This window comes from Mastomys coucha, unplaced genomic scaffold (assembly GCF_008632895.1).
Source record: "Mastomys coucha isolate ucsf_1 unplaced genomic scaffold, UCSF_Mcou_1 pScaffold20, whole genome shotgun sequence".
NCBI classification, from domain to species: Eukaryota; Metazoa; Chordata; class Mammalia; order Rodentia; family Muridae; genus Mastomys; species Mastomys coucha.
In genome coordinates this window covers 55929985-55954796 of record NW_022196903.1, presented here as the reverse complement: position 1 = coordinate 55954796, position 24812 = coordinate 55929985, and the positions used below count along the sequence as shown (strand labels likewise).

The 24812-nt window shown below is 35.3% G+C and overlaps 1 protein-coding gene across 7 annotated transcripts in view; it reads right to left on the bottom strand.

Annotated features, from left to right (window-relative positions):
* Ccser1 (coiled-coil serine rich protein 1) overlaps positions 1–24812 on the bottom strand; it is a 1196027-nt gene that overhangs the window by 728727 nt on the left and 442488 nt on the right. For all 7 annotated transcript variants that reach the window (XM_031382065.1, XM_031382062.1, XM_031382066.1 and 4 more), the window contains one exon: positions 12775–12849. In XM_031382065.1, coding sequence (XP_031237925.1) covers positions 12775–12849 — 75 coding nt within the window. The remainder of the gene's footprint in view (positions 1–12774; positions 12850–24812) is intronic.

Below are 24812 nucleotides of genomic sequence, written 5' to 3'. Positions count from 1 at the left end.
GCATCCTATCTCTGGAGGAGACATGTAATGAGAAAAGTGAGCTAACTCCTCTGCCTTTAGTTACTCTGTGACAATGCTGTTCCACTGGTAAAAACTAATTAGCTCCAGTGAACATGCAATGTCTTTTTTTAAAAGCAAGACCTAGCTACACTATAGCTTTATTCTTGAAACTGCACAACTGCTCAAATTTAACATAATTGTACATACATTGTGTATTATTATTTTCCATCCACCTTCCAGTCTTGACTCTATCTATCTGGCTTTCCTCACAGGCCTCCTCCTGAGCCCTTAGAAGGTTTAATAATCTTGTGCAATGTTATAGTTACCAGAAAAATCACAGCCATTTCCAAATTATTCCACTTAAGTTCTAATTAACCACAAGCAATTCCGTATTCATTGTATTATATAGTTTCAAATGCATTATTGTAGTCAGCATTGACTGCAGTGAAAGAATGCCACAAAGTCGGCAGCATAATAAAAATGTGTGTCTTGAGTTCTAAAAGCTACAAGGCCATAGAAAATGACCCCGCTATTGGTTGCTGCTTCTTTCTGGATTCTGAGAAGGAAGTTTCTACAAATTGTAATATGGTGAGAGAGATGGCAAGCCCTACGGACTTTGTTATAAAAATTTTATGTGATTCCCCAACAGCCTCCTAGATTGGCATGTGCTACCAACAAATGGATTTTTCTGGGTTCATATTTTGATGACATCATTTAGAGCTGGTGAAATATGGTAGGGGCAGAGAGATTGAAGGCCTCAAGTCACTGGGTGTGCGCTTAGGGGTTGCATCTTATCCCGATCTTGTGAGCAGCATCCGCAAGCATGCTTCTGTGGCTATGGCATCCTACCTCACCGTGGGCTCCATCCCAGCTGATTCAAGGACTTTGGACAGACACCTCCGAATCTGTGATGCTAGGAACGCTTTCTTCCCTTAACTTACTTCTAGGGATTTTGTCACAAAAAGATAACAAACTTAGGCACCAATACTGTCTCTGAGATCTTGGCTCAGTTCTAAAAAAACTATAATAAATAATATGTTATAATAGATCAAGCATAATTATGGTGTCAATAACATCAGATTAGGGAAAAAATTTCAAGCTTTGAAATTTGAGAGGACACAAACTTTGACTTTGTACACCTTGAATCAGTTTGATTTAATTTTTAACATTCATTTGGTATTTATGTAGAGAATTCCAAGCCATGATAAACATAAATAACACCAGATAAATTAATTTTACATTGAGTTTACATTTGGTAGCTTTTCATTGTCATAGTCTGTCAAGTGAGCATTATAATAAGAAGTCATAATCTTCCCATTGTATCTTGGCTGTCATATATTAAAGAGAAGATGTAACAGTATGTTATTAATATAAATGTAATTGTGAAAGAATTAGGATTATTAGGATTACTCCCAGTTATGCCCATTTTCCTGCCAATAGCTTATCTTTGCTCTTTTTTGTGTCAAGTGATTTTTGATGACTCACATCCGCATTAGGACTTGAGACATTTTACTATGAAAGCTGATGTCCACAGCATTGATGAACAGTACTTGCTTTTCATAACAGAGCTTCTCTTGGAGACAAGAGATGCTGTGAAGCAGAGTTCCAGTGAATCATCCAATGCTGAGTCCTGTGGTTCTCAGATAAAGTAATCATGCCATAGACAGGCAGAACTTATGATGATCTATTCTGAAGTTGAGTCCCAAACCAAGAATGAGATGACGATGGTTGTTTCTTAAAACTCTTTGTTTTTCAAATATCATTTCAAAGTCCTGTTTGTTTTTCTTATTTTTAAGGCCTTTACTAGCATTATTTTGCTTATAGACATTTAATATTCTGCCTTTTACTGGTAGAATACAATCAGGTACAGTATTTAAATTATTGTAGTACACAAAAATATCTAACGTTCAGTACATAAAATCAATTGCATTCAAACTTCTCCTATAAGATCGACAATCTAGCTCTGTGCAATATATTCTAAATATTTGTCTCAGATCACTCTTTAAAGTTCTCTTTGCCTTAGTAACGAAAAACAGGATCCTTGAATTTATTTTTTCAAGATCATGTTTTAACAAAATCTTTGCAGATGATATAGTAATATTTCCCTACAGAGATCAAAGCAAGCCTCATGTCTAAAGCCATGCTAAACAAATCTGTGTACAGAGGAGCTTCTTCCTGTACCACTTGAGGCACTCAAAAAATTCAGACAAAATCTCAGGCACCGACTTGGATAAAGAAGAACAAACTCACTGAAATTTAAATGAGAAGAAAATCAAGTGTGTGAGTTCTAGATGACAAGAGCATGCTATTATGTTTAGTATATATTAATATGGACAAGTTCTTTATCTTGTACTTAGCTGCCTGAAATTATTTGGACAGTGTAGAGGAAGAATTTGGACAGTAATATGAAGTTAGTGCATAGTACTTATTTTTCCCATTAAAATCTTTCCTCAGAGGTCTACTATGTCTGAATGATATTACATGTCTTTTAATATGAATTAAATACAATTCACTTTGGCTTAATTTATGTATTTTTCTTACTAGGACATAAACCTCATTTTCTGACAATATGAAGGATCATATATTATACATTACCACTGCTCTCTATATAGGTCAAATAACAGGTAAATTATTCTAAACTTATGACATAATGAGAATGAAAAATAAGCATAAAATAATATGAGAGAAAGATTTCAGAAAATAATCCTGGTACTTGTTATTTCAACTTATATTATACTAAGTGTTTACTTTCTGTGTAGTATTCAAGATTTGTCAGACATTTGGTTAGTTCACATTCTGTGACATGAAGAAGTTTTTGACATAAAGTTTAACTAGTTAAATTAATTGGAATTAAAATGACCATAGAACTTATTTATAGTCATGAGTATACTAATGAGGACAAATCTTAATTCTTTGTGTATTTTCAGACTTCAAATTCCAATGGTTGACTAAGAACTTAATAATACTAGAAACTGCCTTAATGAGAGACTATCACATCCATACAAGAAGAATAATGATAGTTTTGATTATTTTTTTGTCATTTCTGTCAAAAACTGTAATTAATTTTCCTTATGTTTCAGCAAATGTCTCCCCTGTTTGAATCCACAAGGTAAGTCTACTCTGCCTACATGTTCCAGCATGGATTGTGTTGCCACGCATCAATAAAGTTCCCAGTATAGTCGTGTATAGAGAAAAGGTATTGGAAGAAGGATAGGTGTGAAGTGGAAGATGCTGCTGGTCACACTGGTGTCAATAGGATTGGTAAATTTGAGAGAATATGAAGGATTCATACATACTGGACATACTAAGAAGGTGGCCTTTTTAAAGCCATGGGAATATCCAAGATGTGGAAACCAAAAAAAAGACTGAGTCTTTGAGATCTCCTATCCAGAACTCTTAGAAACAAACTTCTATTGTTTGAGCTATCTGGTGCATGGCCATTTGATATGACAGCTCTAGAGTATTATTATATTCCTCCTATAGGCATTCCTATAAAGCTGTCAATTGATTGATGGCAATTTATCTTATTGCCAGTATCCTACACCAAGCTTCCATGATGGCAAGAATGGTGCCCAGTTCCTGAAGTGCTTGTACAGCCTTAATGAGAGGCTATCAGAGACAACACAGCTTATACTGGGCACCTGATTTCTTTCTAGAAGTTTGGGATTTTAGTGCATTCCTGGTATAGCATTCCTACATGGCAAATTGCAATGGAGTCCTCAGTGGTGAGTTTCTAGTGGGCTTCATTGAACAAAAATAACACATGTATACCACTGGATTTCCTTGTGATTAGCTGTACTTAATCCTGGTGGAGTTCTGGCCTGAAGACTATACTTTCTCATAGACCATTTACTCTAGTTACCCTCAAACATCCAGACTTTCCAATAACCCAAAAGCATCTATGGAAAGAATGAAGTGTAGCAGGCAGCAACTGCAACAAAAGTCTAATGGTTCTACTCATAAACCTTGAGTACTGGACCAGGGTTAATATTAATATTTATCACCTCTTATATTTAAATAATAAATGTAACAGAATATAAAGAGCATCTCTAATGTAAATCCAAATGCACTTAGTTTAAAACCTCATGCAATATCTACCCAGAAGGGTTGAATCATTCATCTCAGTAAGGAACTATCTTCTAGGGCTGACAATTTTAAGTGTTTTCTACATAGAAATACATAAACAAACACATCATTTTACTTTATAATAGTGAGAAGTATCTGCTTAAAATAATTACATTATAGAAAATAGATATATCTTAAAATTATTATCATTAAAAAATATAGACTTTTTTACTTAAAATTACGTTCATCATGGCTGCAGGTTGCAAATCCTCTACAAAACTCATGTTAAAAATTTATTTCCACTATAATGACTTTAAAAGTCAAGTGCTAAGTGGCAACCAGGTCATGGGTGCTCTGCCCTCAGGGAAGATTAACACCATCATCATGAGAGTGCCATAATTACTGTGGGGCTAGTTTCTCATACAATGGAGGATTTGACCTTAATCTTCTCTCTGTCTTAAGTGTGCTAACCTGCATATTGTCCCTGTTTGATGGAGCAAGATGTTCCTTGCAGACACAGTTGTCATGCTCTAAGCTTCTTACTATGCAAAAGTGTAAGCCAAACAAATTTCTCTCGGTAATTTATCAAGTACATTTTTATTTTATTATGGGAGAGGAAAACAGACTAAGGCAAGAATAATACCACTTTATATTCATGGTATATTCAATATCCATCATTTAATCCCTTGAGAATTTTATTTTGTCTGCTTACTTCTCTTTGTAAATATGGATGAATCATATATTTCTCATACAAATATTAACTTATCATAAATAATATCAAATTCCATTATATCTAATTTTATATGTATACTTTACAGTTGCTTGAGAGAAAAAAGGACCACCAGGAATTAATTGCAATTGTAAGACTAAATAATATTCCTGATGAAACTAATGTTAACTTCTAGCTCACACCTACCTTCCCTTCCTCATATTCACTAAAGAAACCACCAAAACAAACAAAACTCCATAAATCTCTACATCATTTAATTATTGCAATGCCATAAAAGTGATTATTAAGATAAAAATTAGAGTTAATGCTAGTTATTAGAATCATTCATTGTTCTTTTGTATTTAGATTATCCTGGGTGTGATTGCTGCTGATACATTTGGAATGTACCAATGAACAACTAGCTATCAGGATTTCAGACTCTTATAATCCACTTCAAACTATCATAATCCATATACTACAGGATCTTTTGCTGTCTTCTGCCAGCCCCATTAATTGTATTAACACAGAAGACAAAGTAATAAGTCTATCAGAAACACTAAATTCTTGTTTTGGTTTTTCTGTAAATATTCCAATGAGTTTCTCTCACACTTGAAAGAAGATTCTAAGCCTGAAACCCAGCCTGCATGACCTTATTTGGCATTCTGTCTCTGTCTGTCTGTCTCTGTCTCTCTGTCTTTCTCTCCCCCACTCCCATCATCAAAATTCTGCACTACCTGAGTCCTTATTCATTCCACATTAGTCACAAGGACAATGCATAAAGAGCCAGCCATCTTCATGCTTCCCAACTTCCGTACTTCCTGTGCTTAAGATTCTTCCCTCAGAAACATGTTCTTCCTCTGTGTTCATTATTCCTCTGCTAAAATATCCCTATCTGGAGTAAGCTGCACTTGGCCTCTCCCTACTCCCTGTTTTATTGAAAGTAACTTTTTTTTTCACTTGATATATCCTATATATGTCTTTTTCTCTCTTTCTATTATTCCCAGGTCTTTTCTTCTCCCCCTCCCGTCTGGATCCTCCCCTTTTTGTCTCTCTTTTGGAAACAGACTTCCAGGGGATTATAATATAATATTATAATAAATATACTATGACATAATATGGTAAGAGAAAAGCATAGCACATCTCAATAGAAAAATAATAACAAAATAGACAACAACAGCAACAAAATGACATAAGGAAAAGATCCCCCCAAAAGCACAAAAGCCAGATACAGATGTAGAGACTTGCTCCTTTCACCTTCCTTTTGAAATGAGATATTTATAGCATCACTTTCTTTCCCTGAAATTCTTCTTTATTCTTCTCATAATACTAATCACCCATAGATGACACACTATATAATACTGATTTGTTTTGTTCTGTTTTGTTTTCATGAAAATCTAGACACCATGATATCAGGGATTTTGCTTATTATTTACATTGAGACATGAGTGTTTGGGAACAGTATTAAGCAGTTGATCAATAAATGGATTCATTAACAAACTAATAAGTTAATAGATAAAGGAAGCAATGATGCAGAACTATAGCATAGTGGGTTCTTACTGAGAGAGCAAAATGTGATTTCAAGTATTAAGGGGAACACTAATTTCCAAAAGTTAAAAATAACCGTAACACAATCTCTCTCACTCTCCACACATGAAGTACATAGAATGGATGATTCTGTAATGGGCTTGCTACAATGGACTCCTCCTTCCTAAGCTCTCAAAGTATATTCCTTTCCACTATGATAATTCTAGACAAAAATAACCTGATGCTAGGATGATGTCAGGACATTTGAAGGGATATATTATCAGCCATTCTTTGTTTAAAATAAGATTTTTTCCCCATAATTCTGATGGAATTGGATGAACTCCTGCAGTGGAAGCCATGGATTTAAGATGTTAATTGATTGCTTTGCTATGCAAATTTAGACAATTAAAAAATACTATGTCATACTTTTGATGAAAGAAATACAACATGCCTATGGCACAGAAACCATCTTGTATTTTCTCTGCTTATGGTTTTATTATATTTACCACTTTACCTTCATAAAATATATATCTAATTTTTCTACTCTACAATCATGACATTACTGTTAATTAGATTTTATAGAAGTACTGTGGTAGGTGATAGTATAAAATAGGTAACATGACTTATGAATATCAAACACTAATATTCAAAGTAGAATATTCTTTTCCCATTTGACAATAAGGTAAAAAAAATTAGTTAAATAAAAGACTTTACTATCTCTACATGGGAAATTCTTGTCCTTAAGGTGGAGCTTCTGCCTCTGTGACAATGAAAGCTATAGCACCCAGTTACTGTTTTAGTGTGTGTCTTTGTGGGGGCCTTCTACATACCCACTCCTCAATCTTGCATTTTATTGTCTTCGGAAGTAATTGTCTTTGTATTTGCTTTGTAGATGCATACATTAAGAAGCAAAGTAACTGCTTCATGGAAATAATGGGAAGAAAGTGGCAAAACTAGACTTAATCTCAGAAGTTGTCTGTAATGGGACAAAAATCATTACTGTAGAAACTGTACACTGTTTTCTTTTAAAATGTACACTCCTAGCTGGCAGTGGTGATGCATGCCTTTAACCCCAGCACTCTTTATGGCAGAGGCAGGTGGATGCCTGAATTCAAAGCCAACCTGGTCTATAAATTGGGTTCTAGGGCAGCAAAGGTTATACAGAGAAACTCTGACTCAAAATCCCCCCAAAACTGTATGCTCCTGATTTTTATAATGCTTCATTGTGTAATGTATTAGACTATCATAAAGGACAGGAGATATCTGGTTCATTTTATTTGGTGGAACTATTTTAATTTTCTACCTCTTAAGAATATTTTATATTGAAAATAACATGCCATGAATAAACTTCAGTTTCTGTATCAGTACTCCTATAACACTTTTCACAGTCCATAATCATGAGGTTTTAAAATTAATGACACAGACCCCTGAACACTAAAAGGCTGGCAGAGGAAATGAGTACCTGCATATTCAATTTAAAGATGCTCACTTGCAGCATTGCTCAAATTGTTCTTCAGAATTTACATTTTTGAATTAAAGACTTACATCATAAGATCTAAGCTTATCTGAATTTGTAAACACATTTACAGTTGCACTTCAAGATATTAAATTCCAAAATTAGTGGAAACTATCAGTCAGCTGCCTTTTGATCCATCTGCTATCCACAAGGCAGGATTTCAGTCTCCCTCCCAGATGAAGCAAATTAGACTTGTGTTTCTTAAAACCAACTCCAGTTAATATTTATGTGCATTAAAGTTTGGAAAGTGGTGGTGACCAAATTCTTTCCCCTTCGCCTACAATATTAAGGCTTTCAAGGAGCAGAGATCCTAACCTTTCCTTGAAAGTAGGCAAGGTTGAGGGCAGCCGTTCTCAATCTTCCTGATGCTACAACCTTTTAAAACAGTTCCTCGTGTAACAGTGACCCCCATCCATAAAATCATTTTATCACCATGTTGTAATTATAATTTCACTACTATTATGAATCATAACATAAATATCTCATAGGTACAATATCTGATATGTTACCCCTGTAAAAGGATCTTTTGATCCCAGTGAGAACCATTGTTTTAGGGCATTCTCAAGTGAAGTGAATGGTTTGTGTATTTGTATTTTAGAAGAGAAAAATAAGCTATGTGAGGTATAACCCACCTCAAAGGCACTCCAAGAACTTGAATATAATAAGACAGCAATGTATTTTTCAGAAAAGGTAATAAACTATATTTGATGGGAGATCAGTGAATGGAGGTGATTCTTCAGTGCCTTGTGTACTTTAGAAGAAGAGTGTAAGTATAATATATTGAATTTATTACTGGACAAGAGTAAGAATCTATTATAACATGAATTTGATATATTAAATCAAAATGATTTTTGACACCAAAGAGACTAAACCGTAGACACCACAATTCCCTGAAGTAGAAACAAATTTGTAAAGATTATGATCCATGATAGTGAGGGTCTAGAAGTCACACAGCTTCCTCAACTGGCACCAGGTAGGAAAGATACATAGAATAGAAAGTGCTTACTTAAACACTTAAACAATAACTCACTCCTTGCTTCTCCCTCACCAAGGCAAATAGGAACTTTCAAATCTCGGACAAATTCCATTGGCTCCTCTGGAGGGAACCAATCAGTTTTCTTCATCTGGATTATTCAATCACCATGAAATAACCCACAACCAGTCAATTCTGAGGAAAAAGGGAACTCATCCAATCCCCAAGCATATAAAAGTGTTGCAGAGTTTTTATTTTCTGATCCTCCCCTCCTGGGGAATCTATCTGCATGCTTTGGTGTGTGTGTGTGTGTGTGTGTGTGTGTGTGTGTGTGTGTGTGTGTGTGTATTGGAGAAAGAGAGAGAGAGAGAGAGAGAGAGAGAGAGGTGATATAGACATACATCATTATTTTGTCTATTACTTTTATTTGCAAAGAAAGGCAGAATCCTAAGATTTTCCAGTTGTTTAAGGCAAGCCTGGATGAATTTTCAAACAATATAGCTATCTTCAGAATATTATCTAGTTTCTGTAACATTAATTTACAGTGGACCATTCCTAACAACAATTGATTTCTCAGCAAATATGTATTTTAAAATAAAGGCACAGGAGTTGCAGGAGGAGAGGGGAGGTTAAAAATGATATGAATATAGAACTCTAAGAAATTCTCAAAATAAATAAATGAGAAATAAAGACACAGATATTAATAGGACTGTATTTATTGGACATTAAAATAATTTTCAATTGTGTTAGGGCTATGGCCTAGTCAACTATAAAACTATAGAGACTATCAGAAGGTTGGATCTGTAGTAGTAAGGTAAGAACCAGTTACATGAAGTTGACAGATGAAGGTGTACCTTTTTTATGATTTAATTATTTAATGTATGTGAATGCTCTGCTTGCTTGTATACTTGCAAGCCAGAACAGAAGAAGGCATTAAATCCCATAAGATGGGATTTGAACTCAGGACCTCTGAAGGAGCAGAGTCAGTGCTCTTAACCTCTGAGCCATCTCTCCAATCCCTGAGAGGCTACCTTTAAAGGGTGCATCTTGCTTCTACCCTTTTCGCAGAACTCAACTCTGCCTCAGGGAAACAAAGAAATGAACTACAGCTAGTTTCCTTCATGCTGTGTCTCACCATAGACTAAAGACTCTGAAACCACGAGTCCATGTACATCATTCCTTTTCTTAAAGCTTCCCTGTGTCATTGAGACCAACAAAATCAGAGAATGTAATCCATATGGTTTTTCCAGTTCTGTTTGTTTTTATTTTAGTTTTCTCTCTTTTATGCTGATGAGTAATTAGATAGTAAAGAAAATAAATTACTTCTATTGAATAAATATTTCCATGTTAGATAAATATATTTATGTGTGTCCTGGTATATACCCTCATATACCCTCATACACATTCTAGTACATATGTATGTGTATCTCATATTTATGCTAGTGCATGCTGGTTCATTGTGAGTTTGTGTGTGTGTGTGTGTGTGTGTGTGTGTGTGTGTGTGTGCACGGCCATGCACACACTCATATGTTTGCATTTGCATGTGGAGCCCAGAAGACATCTACAGATCCATGCTTCAGGCAATATCAACCTATTTTGCTCTGAGGCAGGGTCTCTCATTACTCTAGAACTATACAAGTAGGCTAGGCTGATTAGCTACTAATCCTCAGGAATACTCCCATCTCAGTCTGCACAGCACTGCAATTTAATGTAAATTCCTATCATAGCCCCTTCATGCTCTCCTCCCAGTCCTACTCTTACAAATCCCACTCCCAGTGTCCCACCCCTTCTCTGAGGAGATGAGGCCCCCATTGGGTGTCACTCCACAATGAGCAGGACTAGGCACATCCTCTCCCATTGGGGCCCCAACAAGCAGTCTAGTAGGGGGAAGGGCATCCAATGGAAGGTACCAGAGATGAACATAGGCCCCCTGCCCTGTATCACTCTACTTTGATAGAGAACCCACATGAAGACTTAGCTGCACATTTGCTACAAATGTGTAGATTATTTTTTAAAAAAAAATAGGTTCTGAGATAGAATCCATGGCAAGCACTTTAGTGACTATGTTCTCTCCTCAGTATAGAATTATGATTTTTGAATAAAGTTATAGATTTCATATCATTGAAGTCTATATCAGGGTTTCTTCTTTTCATGACTATAAGAGTACCTAAATATCCTCTGAATCTTAATAAAAAATGTTTGAAAATGTAAATATTATACCATCAAAGTACTGTTCAAGATAATTATTATTTTTTGTTTACATGAGAATAAATAATTGATATATTTATCATCTATAAAATATACATTGTATAAATGACATATATACAAGGTAAGTTGTACAAAATATATCAATTGTACAAAATGAGATAATGGAGTTTTACTGTATATCAAAAAGATTAAATTTTAGATAATTTTAAGTAATAATGAGATGGTTTTATAGTTGTGAAAAGTTTTTGAAGACTATAAATCATATTTTTGAATAACAAGTAAAATACTATGAACTTTGAGTACATTGGACACTCAAAGCCAATGCTACATATTTCAGGCTCTTGAGAGCTTTAATTGCTTTCAAGAACCACTTACATACATTAGCTCAAAAACAGAATTGATTTCTTATAAGCAGTCACATAGTCCAACAAAATAATTGTACTTACATTAGTTCTTTATCAGCAGATTCTAGAATATAAACGACTCATTTTAACCTTTGGTAAAAACACATTCACTTTTAGCATTGTAATTTATCCATATATTAAGAAGACAAAATGGTTTCTGGTGATGCTCTGAAAATTCAATTAAGATCTTTGTAAAGGTGGACTTTTCTATGACCTCTGTCCCATATTAGTATGAAATAAATTCCAAATGATACTAAACTTTGAAGCACAAAGTTTGTATAGCCAGATTTTGTCAAATTCTTTATACCCCAATAGATGCCATGCAGTAGTTACTAATATTTTGATACATAAATGAGATTTTCATAAGTATACTAAGTCTATTACTAATCATGAAACAGGCATGAATAGGCCCTAAAGATCCTTAGTGGACAGTGTTCTGGAAGACAGAGAAGCCCTAGCTATCACTGTACAGCCTATACATAGTATGAGTAATAACATAAATCCTTGTATGAAAAAATACAAAACCAAACAAATAAACTCTGTTTGTTTGTTTCTTTCTTGGAGGGGAAACTGGGAAAGGAGAAATTTACATGTAAATAAAGAAAATATCTAATAAAAAATACAAAACCACAAGTAATAATTTTAAGTATACCTATCACAAACATCCTAATGGACATGAAAGTATATGTTACTCTGAGTTTAATGCAAACCACAGAAACCCTTAAACTTAAATGCATTGTCCCAATATTCTACTTTTTTCATCCAGACTACTGAAGACCTTATAAAATAACAATATCAATGATTATATTCTTGGTACAGGTCATTTTCATGCTATTGATAAAAACCTTAACCCTAGCAGACAAGTAAATTTCCTTATTTATAGTGCAGACCTTCAGTTTGAACAACGTTCTTAGGAGAATGAATTTGTATTTTTATTTTGTAACAATTGCACCATTGAGTAGTGTTGCTAAAGGAAATATAAGTAGAATAACTACTACAGATTATTCCATGTAAACCAACATGTGATGTACAATCTCTACATATAGGTCTGTATCTCTACATATACAATATAGCTCCCATGTCATATATGATGGGGGCAATTGTTCCATGAGTATTCCAACCTTCAGCCTTTAGGTAGGAACAGAACAATGAAGCACAACAACACTTCAAATAATGTACTTTAAGAAGCCCTAATCTCAGCACTAAGGAAGAAATGTTACCCTACTTCATAGCTAACAAAATAAGACAAAAGGCAACCAACCAGGTAAATTGAATAAACCAGATCACCTCAGGTGTGTGGGTAACTATAAGGTATACAATGTTTGCTAGGTTTAAAATTCTGAAAAACATTTTGGGGAGTGTGATCTTCTTTTACCTTAAAAGGCAGTGGCTCTTCAGTCAGAGGGCTGATGGGAAGGGAGGTGGTACTGCTGGAAGGGCTCACATCACTCTGCAAAGAAAGGACCTTTGTGTTAAAAACTCTATATTTGAAACTGTTTTCAATATTCATAATCCCAGACCTAAATTGTTAATATAAACAAGTAAATATGTATAAAGAAAAATTTAATTTAGATTATGTAGAAAATTATATGGAAATTAAACAATATTCATGTATATTTTAATTAAATAGAATGTCTAACTTTTCTGTTAGGCAATATGTAACATTTTCACTTACTTTATAGATTTACCTCTCCTCTGAATATAAAACTATAATGAATTATTATGACATCATGACAATAGCTTTCTGTCTGATACTTAACCATGAATCACATTTTTTGTCCCTTTGTAGAGATTTAAACTATTGTATTTACTTTAAGAACATTACAGAAAACACATATAATTACTACAGTTGTAACTACAGAAGTAGAGTTTTAAGATTTCTTCCTAGCCACTGACATTTACACTTTTTAATCTGTCATCCTTTATTAAATATAATATTTTATGAAATACTTGAGAGTATAATGCATGTGCACACTGTACTTTGACCATGTTTGCCACTCACGTTTCCCACTAACATTGCAAGTTTGCCCCCACTCTCGCTATGAACATTATGCCTTTTTCCTTGTTTTTTCTTTTTATAATCCATGGAATCACACCTGTGCTTTCAATATATTCAAGGGTATTGGGACATCCACTGAAGTGTGGCAACCTACCAGGGGCAAAGTTATAACAAATGGACTCCAAATCTCCAAGCTGCCATCAAATATCATTAGCTCCTAAGCTATGGGTGGTACCTTTAGAGTCCCTTGATAGAATGCTGACAGTCTTAACCTTGTACAGGGATCTACAGCCACTTTGAATCTATGAATGCAGTGGCTTTATCACCTTCAGAAGATACTCTTTCACCTTGGCTTTCCCCAACCCCTGCCTTCTATAATCTTTTAACACCTCTTCTATAATTATCCATGAGCCTTGAAAAGAGGGGATTACAAAATTCCATTTGTGGATGAGCATACCACTGATACAGTTACACTTATTCGCTTTACTTTGACCTATTTTTTTCTGCTTTAACGTACATTCACTGGTCAGTGAAAAATCTACATTATTATTGAAAGCTGTACTAATTTCAATGGAGACAGATATGAATTTAGAGGTCAGTTTAATATTATGTCTGTTTAGCAGAATTATAGAATTAGGTTCACCACTGGGGTCTTTGAGCTCCTAGCCATACATTCTTAGACAGCTATGTAACATGAACTACTCACGAGTTTCCTCCTCTATAGCAGATTTAAACTTAATCAGAAAGTGATTGGTTACCCATACAAAATTACACCACTGTTGCATATATGAGCATGTCTTGTCAGCTGGATTATTACTATGGCTTGAAGGGTTTACTTGTAGGTAAGATTGTTGATGACTTTCTTTCCTCAGCAGCTTGAATACCTTTCAATGCTATGATAGCTAGGTAGCAGAGAGGAAGCTTTCTGGCCAGTACCAGCCTTAGTTCCCAAGGTCCTGGGACTGAAGTGTGAGGTATTTTCAACAATACAATATTATCATTAAGTTTTGTTGGGAAATCAAAAGCAGTGGCAGTATCTTGCATTATATGGGTCTTGGGAGATTTCTAACTAACAATAGGAAAGGAAGGATCTCATAGGTGGCACTAGACACTTTACTTGGCAATCTATGACTTAGTCCCATTGTAGGCTAACTTCAGTTATCCCTTTAATACATTTATATAGGTATATAAACATATTTACATATAAAGCTTATAAAATTACAGGTATATAGTTTGCTTTTATAAACATCTCTAATGCTAGTTATTTCTTCTGAAAACCATCTCTGTCACCACCACACCTGCCCCCAACCCAATGCCAAAGGCTTTATGGGCAAATCTTGCAGTTTCTGAAAGTGAAACTGAATTGGAAGACAAGTTACCCAATCCCACTGGTGCTTTTAATTTGAAGGAAGAGGTCAGAAAAGAATTATCTTTCAAAAGAGAAAAAAAAAAGGGAGGCTGTGTATCAGTCATCCACTGGAACAGGGGCATATTTGGACCCTAAGGCAAAATTAAGAACATTAAAATAAAATTTGGTTGTTATCTCAAGCCTTGGCTCTGCTGCCTAGCAGAAGTTACTCTCTTTTGCTTTGGCAGACATCTGCCAGAGCACAGACCAGCCTTACACTGACTTTTGACTTGTCTAACATGTGCAATCACAAAACCAAATTCTAGTGAAGTTGTACCAAGTATATTGTTGAGGCAATTATCATACAAAGGCGCCAATAAAACCTATAGAGATCTGCTTAGGCCTGCAGAGCATTCTGGAAATATTACAGAGTTTTTTCTGCCTCTGTAGTAACCTAAACCTACTCCACATCCAACATCTAAAGTTATATCCAGACCAGAGCCTTTGAATCCTCTGGGCTGTATCCTTCTGGAATCTCGGGGTGGTTGCCCTTCTCAGCCAGATTTGTTTATAGAGGCTTCACATAGGGTTACCCTGCCTCACAAGAGATCAAAATGATTAGTTACAGCCTTGATATTGGGGATCACACACTTAATAGGTGTGATTTCTAGTTTTGTTCTATCCAGTATATCCTTAGTTAAATAAATTCCCATAGCATACCATGTAGATAAGTTATCCAAATATGTGTAAGTAGCACTCATGATCCAGGTGATTATTGACAGAGAACTTCAGGATAGACTTAATGCTTTAGAAAACATACTTCTATTTATGGGAGATCAAATTCAAAATATTAAGATCAGGGTCTCAGTGCAATGCCATTAAATATTCTCTTGGATCTGCATAATTCCCTTAGAGTAATATCTCTGAACATGATTGGTCTAAAATTTAGTCTCATTTAAAGGGGCTTTGGAACAATTCTAAGTTGGCTTTGGATATGGATTCCTAACATCATAAGATCATGCAAGTTAGTAACTGCAGAGTGGTATCTACTTCAATTGAGGAAGTGTGTGTAGCTTTTACCTTTGCTGTGCATGAATACATTCTTTAGTCTCCCTGGGAAAATTTCCTGATAATTGCAGTTGCTTTATTCTTATTGGTTTTGTTTCTCCTTGAAGTCTGCATCAATCAAGTCAAGGGCTCAATAACTACTCATGGTCAATATTTCCACTCTCAAATTGAAATGAAAGGGGACATGCTGAATCCTGCTTGATCAAGTAAAAGACAGAATGACATGGTTCCAGCCTCTGGAAGCATCAGGGCATAGGCATGCATGAGTGGTGATGGTTGGGTGGATGTAAGGCTTGTTTGTATAAAAATGTACATATTTCTATGTTCTTCCTTTGAGAAATGTCCTCTTTGTCAAGGATAATGACTCCATGATAATCAGAGACCACATGAGTCCTGAGTCTAGGAGGTGAGGGTACGTCTAATGTCTCAGCAAAATGATAGAACACTGTGACCTTCAAGATAGTCCTTAAGGCTGTGGGAAAGGATGCAGAATTTCTTAACTGTGCAAAATATAAGGATGCAATATTAATTGCATAAGGAGTTTCACAGATCTTTAAAGGAACAGAGGCAGCTGCATTATGAGCAGCTAAGGAAGAAGATAAAGAGATTAAGGGAGTGGCCATTGAAGCACAAGATTTCAACCAGTTTTTGTTTGTTTGTTTGTTTGTTTATGCATAAAAAGGCAGGGAGATTCCTGAGTTCAAGGTCATCCTAGAGCAGAAGGAGTTTAGGTCCAGGCTCAGACATGGTAGGAATGATAATTTCAGTTTGGGGTCCCACCCAGCTATCTTATTGTCCACATTAATCCATTTTTATGCATCCCAGACACATTTGTGCAGGGACTGTACTATCAACATTGTGCTGCATTTCCTACAACAATTGCCAGTTGAGTAAATGCCTCACAGACATAGTCATAGGCCATTCTGATTGAGGCAATTCTGCAGTTGATGTTCCGTCAACCAGGCAAGTCTTGTTGAAAGGCAAGATTACCATGAAATCTACATTTCTCAATTTGATTTTCAAATATAAATATAGGGAAATGCAGAAAAATATAACAAAGAATAACGTGAATGATCCATTAACATTGTTTAATGAACAATAGTGGCTTTAATTCAAAGAATGGTAGACGCATCACATTTTTAGGCTTTCTATTTAAAACTATTTTAATTCACTTACAACAAAGTTAGTACATTATAAGTATGGATTTATATGGAGTTATGTAAACTCCACTGCATTTACTGTTAGATCTTTAGCATCACGTTATATAAACTCCACTGCATTTACTGTTAGATGACACAGAAGGACTTTACAGGAAAACTGAACAACACATATAAAAGTTTAGAAAACATCAGTTAATGACTATCTTTAATTTCTAATTTTATTCAAATCTGCTAAGCTACCTGTCAATCAAGATCTGGGAAATATTAATTCCAAAGTCAGGCGACTACAGGAAAGCGCAGGAAATAGAATGAGTTACAAATCATTGTTATTCTATTCTATGAGAGAAGAAGTTTCTTCTACTATCCAATTCACTTTATGATCCAAACATGAGAAATGAGAAAGAATTTTACAGAATTTGCTTTTCAAATGTTATGAAAAATGTGACTCTGAGATGCTAGAACAGCTTGTAGAAAGTCGAATTTCTGATACTTGTCTTGGAGTGTCAGTACTTGTAAAGTGTCGTGCCCTTAGATATAGTTGTGAGCATAGAGATATCTGGATCAGATACCATACATACAGTTTTTATGCTCCCATAAGACAGTGAACTAAGAATCAAGCCCTGTAGCAGACTGTTTTTAAGGAAAAAGGCTCACAGGGCTTGCCTTATATAAGTGTTAAAAATGCTTAGCTCAAAGAGGCTGGCGCAGAGCTTTTTCCTAGTGTCATTAGAATTTTACTAGAATCCCATTCTAGTGAAAGCTTGTTCTGGTTTAATGATAAACTCAATTTGTTTGGTGATACTTTAATTCTGTTACTCTTAGAAGCTTTTGGCATAACTGTTTGAAACAGGGAATCAATCTTACATGAAAACATTGGATGAACTATACATAAATATGAATGTGTGAAAAACAAAATATAGCAAAAGTCAAAGAAAAGTGTTTTCATTTTTATCTTACTGTCTGTGCAATTCTTTCCAGTGACTTACAATTTATGTGTTATCTGGGCATGTTTATTCTTCTAAATAAAATTGCAACAAAATCTCTGGAGATAAGTATTATCAATACTTCAAATCTTAATTAGCTTGCTCTTTTATTCAAACAGTTTAATATTAACATAATTGCTTAGTATGATACAAATTCACAAAATTCAAAAATACTCATGTTGCTTTTTACATTTTTGAAAGGTTACAACATATATTAACTCACATTGTTGTTACAAAAATAGTTTGTTAGAATTAGGGCTTCATATGTTTTGGATGTATTTTAGACTTTGGAAAAAGCTCAATAATTCCATGTAAACATAAAGGAGGTATACTCCCAGAGAAGAAAATATCCCCACCCACTGGATCTCCTTCGTTTTGTGGCACACTCTATGGGTCCCTTAACCAAGAGAGACCAATCTAGATGTGTTAGGTTGTAAGAAAGCCCGTCCTACTTTTAACAGGTGTCCTTCACTTGCATGTCCAGTTCTAAGTCCAATAGGTAACAAACACACTCTTTCAAACAAACACCAAAGAAAGTTTATAATAAAAAATTTTCCTGCCTTTAGATTATTTTATCCAAATTTGATCTCCCCTTTCTACTTCTGCCTAAGGCAGGTAATCTTAATTTCTTTTCTATTTACTGGGTCTCATGTTATATATGACATTCCTTAGTGATGTTAGTGAAGGGTTTACGAACTGCAAGTTGAGGAGTGTTCCTTGAAACAATTTGTACACATTCTGGCAGATAGTAACTTTTACTCACGTATTTTGTCAGGAAGACTTCAGACTACTCAGTTAATGTGACTTTTAGAGTACAGTTCTCCTAAATTATGCTACTACCTGAAATGTACTACCAATTACCCATGGTCCTCAATGTCTGATGCTTTGTGGTAGTAGTGAATACTTTCATAGGTGTATCCTAGTAGGAATTCTTCTAGTCACATTGGGCTACACCCTTGGGTGGGGTATTGTGACCTGCTCCTGTTCCTTGTTTCTTTTGCTCCCCACCCTCTAAGTACTGAGCTCTTGCTATAGCAAATTTCCATCATGATAAACCACTGGGAGTTGAAAACTCCCTGACAGGGAGCGAAATAAGCTTTTGTCTTTTTAAGTTGATTGACTTAGATATTTCGTTACAAGAGAAACAAACACTAATTTGTAAATTTTCACTTAGTACAACTTTTTAAACTTTTTATGTGAGCTTGACAATATACTCACATGTACAACCATCAGCAAATTCAAGCTGCAGAACTTTTTCCGCAGCTCCTCTTGTATCTATCTTCATGCACCTGTGAATCTGCCTAGGAGCTGCTGTTGGTTACTGTTGGCTTAGTTATTGTTTCATCCCGTGTCACATACGATTTTTAGGGCTGACTTTACTTAGTTTTGCCCTATGTCTCACTTTTTAAAACAATATATTAAAGAGAAGCAGATTTTTTTCCAGTTCTGTTTGCCTTTTCCAATTATTTCTTAAGGCTTGTGTGGTTTCTGTTGCAGTTTTAAAAGACTTGTTCTGACTGAATTTCACAAAAAATATATATAGTCTCTTTTCTTTTTTTTTTTTTTTTTTTTTTTTATTGACTTTTCATTTCCAAAGATTTTGACCAGGTAGTAATAAATATGGAGAACAATTGTCGACATGTTTTTCTGGTCTTTCCATGAGTACTGAAGAGCAAATGACCACAAACTTTATATTATACAAATTCTAGCCCAAGATTTTAACAGATAAATTTTATTTTAACAAGTATTCTTAGATGATATATTCAATTTTCCTCATCCTACATCTTAATCCTACTTTAGTGATTTCACTATATGGTTTATTGTTGGGAGCCGTGAATCTTGAGAGGCATTCGCCATGGCAAGATGGCGCCTACTCCGGCTGTTAACTCCTAGTGGACAACTGTTTGCGCATGTGCATAGAGTACTGTTGGCGCATGTGCGTAGAGTGAAAAGACGCCATGTCACAGCCCATCCCGGGGCGTTACGTAGGGTAATGAGCGAACAGCCAATCATGAGCAGACACACCACGCTGTGGGCAGATACACGCACTGTGGTGTATATAAGCAGTGCGGATTTTGGGCTCGACCCCTTTTTCACTATGGATGGAGACAAATAAAGAGTTGCTGCAGAAGGAACCTAGAGTGTCCGCGTGTCTTCTTCCCGGCGAGAGGACCACGCGGGCTACAGTTTATGATTGTATTAAGGTAGGGAAGGGGACTTAGCTAAACTATTAAAAATATTTTAAAACAGAGAAGCATCTCCTTATTTTGGAAATTCCTGAGCAGATGGTTTGCAGAAGGGAAAATCTGAAGTAGGCAGAAACAGAGGAGAGGTAGAGGTTACAGGAGAAGCAGTGTGTCTGTGTCTCACAGACTGGGCCTGTTGTACTGACATTGACTTGCTTTTGACACTTATAATAAAAGACATATGAAACAAAAAAGGATACTTTAGATAAAATTGTAAGAGAGAGGTAGGAAATATTATTCTCATATTTAAAGCTTTTGATACAATAAAAATCTGGTTTGGGCACTTATAGTTTTGTTTTTTGTTTTTATTTAAAAGACATTTTGGTATATTGAGAGCTAGCTCCCCTACAAGCAAAGCAGATACCAACAGGTTTAAATACAAGCACATGATTATGAAAAAACAATGAGGAGAAAGTGATTATAACTTCTCCTGGACCAGGAGACAAATTGTATATGTGCACCGACGATATACAAGGCCAGAGAATAAATATATCAAATTACTTTGGACTCCAAAGATGGCACACTGGGTGAGAGAGCATGTCAAAGAATATCATGGTACAACATTATTCTCTGGGACACATGTTGTAGAAAGGATTACATAAAGTTATTTTCTGACATTCATATACATGTCATGGTCTGTGTATTCCAGTGATTACAAACATGCACATACATCTTGTGAATATATACTAATAACAAAGGATTATTTTTAATAGTGACTGGGTAGGTCTGAGTCCTTACTCTGACATATCATCTTATGAATTATACCTCTTATCCTAAAATCTGCTCAGGTGACCAGGAGAGAAGTCAGAATTACTATAGTCATCCATATTTGTAAGAAACAACAACTATACATGTGCTGTATGCAAATGTTGAACTAAAGTTGTTAAAAAAATTCCAAAATCTAAAAGAAACAAATAAAACTAAGCTGGCATGGTAGTATACATCTAGAATCCCAGTTCTCTGGAAGCTAAGGTGGGAGAAGTATAAATGGAAGACCAGCCTAAGCTATTTGAAGACAATATTTCTAAATACATAACAACACAAAAGAAAAGTAAAATGTTTGCTTTGCAGATAGATCCTAGTCAGTGGTCACCCCTTATGAAACACAAACATTAAAGAAGAATTTTTTCCTAAAATATTTTTTTCCAAGTTTAATATGAGAAAATGCATTGTGAAATGGTATACCATGTATTCTGATAGAGAGTTAAAATGTTTGGTCAGCAATTCAGTCCTGTTCAACTTCACTGCCTACTTGATATTAGGCAAAGCAAAGTGGACTGAGAGTGCTGACCCCAGCACACTTCACTAGAGTAGCAGAGGTTTGAAGGAAAAGACACTAAACCAGAAAACTATGCGGATTTTTGAGCATTACAGCATTTACTATTCTATGTATGAGAAGCATAAACATGAACTCACCTAAATAGCACTGAGAAACACAATGTCCTTCTTTTCTTTTTGACAGTGATATCTGTTACCTGATTCACAAGAATCTATTTCTCCATCCCATCAGTATAGAAAGTATAACACTTCTCAATCAGCTATTTGTATATATACAATATGAAATTTTATATTAACTCTGTGAATGAAAAGGATATGAATATGAATACAATATGAAAATTTATATTCTAGTTGAAATATTCTTATTCCTCAAATAAAGAATGTACTTTTGTATCACTCTAAATATGGCCATTTTTATAAGTATTATAATTAATTAACATGTTCCTAATGTCACAGAATTCCTAAATTTTGGCTTGCTTTATTAAATGAATAAGGGCTTCCTTGAGAAACTAATAACTTGGTCAAGATATGGCATGGACTGCATAAGAACACAATGTTAGCATAATGAGTAAATGACCAAATATATAAATGGGAAAGAAAAAATTTTCATAAAGGAATATCACAAATAATTTATGTATATAACATTTCTTATTCAAGGGGTAGGACTTAGTACCACATATTCAGCATGCCTTCTGGGATGGCTTTCAAAGGAAAATACAAAGAGAGGGGACTGTGATCTGTTAATATAGGAACCTAGAGAGGCATTTCTTTGTCAAGCGATCATGATCACCATCACAGAGATGATATACACTCTTGATAGGTGAGACGATGGTAGTCATAACTTAAACATAATAAATTCATATAATCATAAAAAAATAAATAAACAAGATGCTGCCCCAAGCTCTATGCTGAAATCTCTCTTTAAAGCACAATCTGCAATCTTAAAATCCACCCAATACTGTGGCCTCCACTTTCTGGCCCATAATTCCTCTCACATTCCCAGAAGTCACACCAGCACCAGGTAGTCCAGGCCATGCTTTTATTAGAGACTCCAGAGGAAATATTGGCATCCAAATTCCCAGAGGCTATGCAGACCACAAAAACCACAAAAGAGATACCTTACTATACTTAAAGACTCACTGGTGACCAGAACTGCAGGCAACCCTGACCAGAAGCTCAAGAGGAAACAAACATCAAGGAAAACAACAATAATAAGAACAATAAAAAACCCACACAACAAAGATAAACTCAGAAACCAGCAACTAAATCTATAGTAACTGAGAAAGAGAAATAGAATAGGCATAGATGGGGGGAGATAATAGAATGAGGGAAGAGGTACACATAGGGACAAGTGGGATCAGATGGTGGGAGGATATTGAAGACAAAGACTGGGAGGGAAAATTGGAAAAGGGTGTGACATCTCTCTGATGAGCTAGAAATATAATGCAATGGAATCTCCCAGGAATCTCTGAAGGTGACCGTAGCTAAGAATACTAGCAATGGGGGATATGGAGCCTGACATGGCCATCTTCTTTAACCAGGCAAGACTTGCAATGGAGGTATTAAGACACCAACCCAGCCACTATAACTTCAACTTTCAAATTTTCCTGGCTCCAAATGTGAAGGGGTAAAAGATGGAGCCAAAATTGAGAGAATGAAATAACCAGTGAGTGGACCAGCTTGAGATCCTTGCCATGAGAGAGAGCCTTCACCTGACACTGTTAATGATATTCTCCTATACTTGTATACAGGAGCCTAGCATATCCGTTATCAGAGAGGCCCCACTCAGCAGCTGATGGGAACAGATGCAGAGACCCAGAGCAAAACATTAGGCAGACCAGAGGTAATCATTCAGAAGATGGGGTGGAAGGATTGTAGGAGACAAGCGGTATCAAGGAAACCACAAGAAAACCTGCAGAATCATTTAACCTTGGCCCATAGAAGTCACGGAGACTAAAGTGCCAACCAGAGAGAATGCATGGAACTGACTTAGGCCCCTTGCTCATATGTAGCAGTTGTACCACTAGGTCTTGATGTAGAACTCCTAATAATGGAAGGATGTGTTGTTTCTGACTCTGTTGCCTGTCTTTAGGACATTTTCCCCTAAATGTGCTGTTGCTTCCAGCTTCAACAGAAGTCCCACTTCAAGGTAATATGCCAAGGCTCATTGATATCCATGGGAAACATCTTTTCTGAAGAGAAAGAGAAGAGGAGTGGATGCGTTGATAGATCAGAGGTGCAAGTGCATGACTGTGAGGAGATGGGAGAGGAGAAACTGAGGTTAGGATGTAAAATAAATAAATAACAATAAAACAAAAAGTAAAATATTTTATGCATGTTAATGTATATGATCAACACCATTAAGAACAAGAATGTCTGAGGAACTTTTGTAAATCATGATTGTAGGAAGACATACTGACTAATTGTTAAATTGTATCCTTGTTAAAATCATGTATTAAGGAAAGGGACATTAGGGAAAACAGGTAGATTTGAAGTGGATTGTCCAGTTATGCTAACAGCCATTCATCACCATTGGCTTCTTCAATATTGCATTCCTCTGAGATAGTATAATAGTAGGGGGATGAGGTAAGAACACACATGAGTTCTTTGCTCTATCTCTGTAACTTCCAGAATAAAATCCCAACCTATTCTGAGACTAATAGCTTTTTAAAGAATAACTCAGTAGTAATATAGCCAAACACCATGACAGTATAATATGGGTTGGCCATTATGCTCCTAGGTTCTAACCTTTCCTGGACTTCATACTTTTCATAAAAATAAACTTTGTGTGCTCATTTTCTTTGGATGTGTAACATAATGTCCTCCACTTCTATCCGTTCTTATGGATCACTCTAAAATGCTGACCTTAAATTCTTTTGCATGCTTTCATTTTCCATGTGGGAAACCTACAGCCATATAAAATGATCTATTTATTTAGATTATTTTAAGGCACACAGTAAAGTGAGTTCACATTATTAATATTTATTGAATGCCATAATTCTATAGCATGGGTCCATTAATTAGGTTGCCCCTGAAAGCTTGATCAATGGACCTGTCCTGTGGGATTATAGTTTGCTTATAAGGATTTCTTGAAGCAAAACATGATCAAGTGTTTTAAACCCCTTTGTACAAAAAACTGTGAATAAGTGAAATACTTTCATATTTAAACCCTTCAAGTAAGTACAATAATAATAATTAATAATAATAATAATAATAATAATAATAATAATAATGATGTCATTTCTAGGTCTAATAGTTAAATGATCACTTAAATGTGTCAACCTTAATTTTTTTTTTTTTTTTTTTTTTTTTTTTTTTTTTTTTTTTTTTT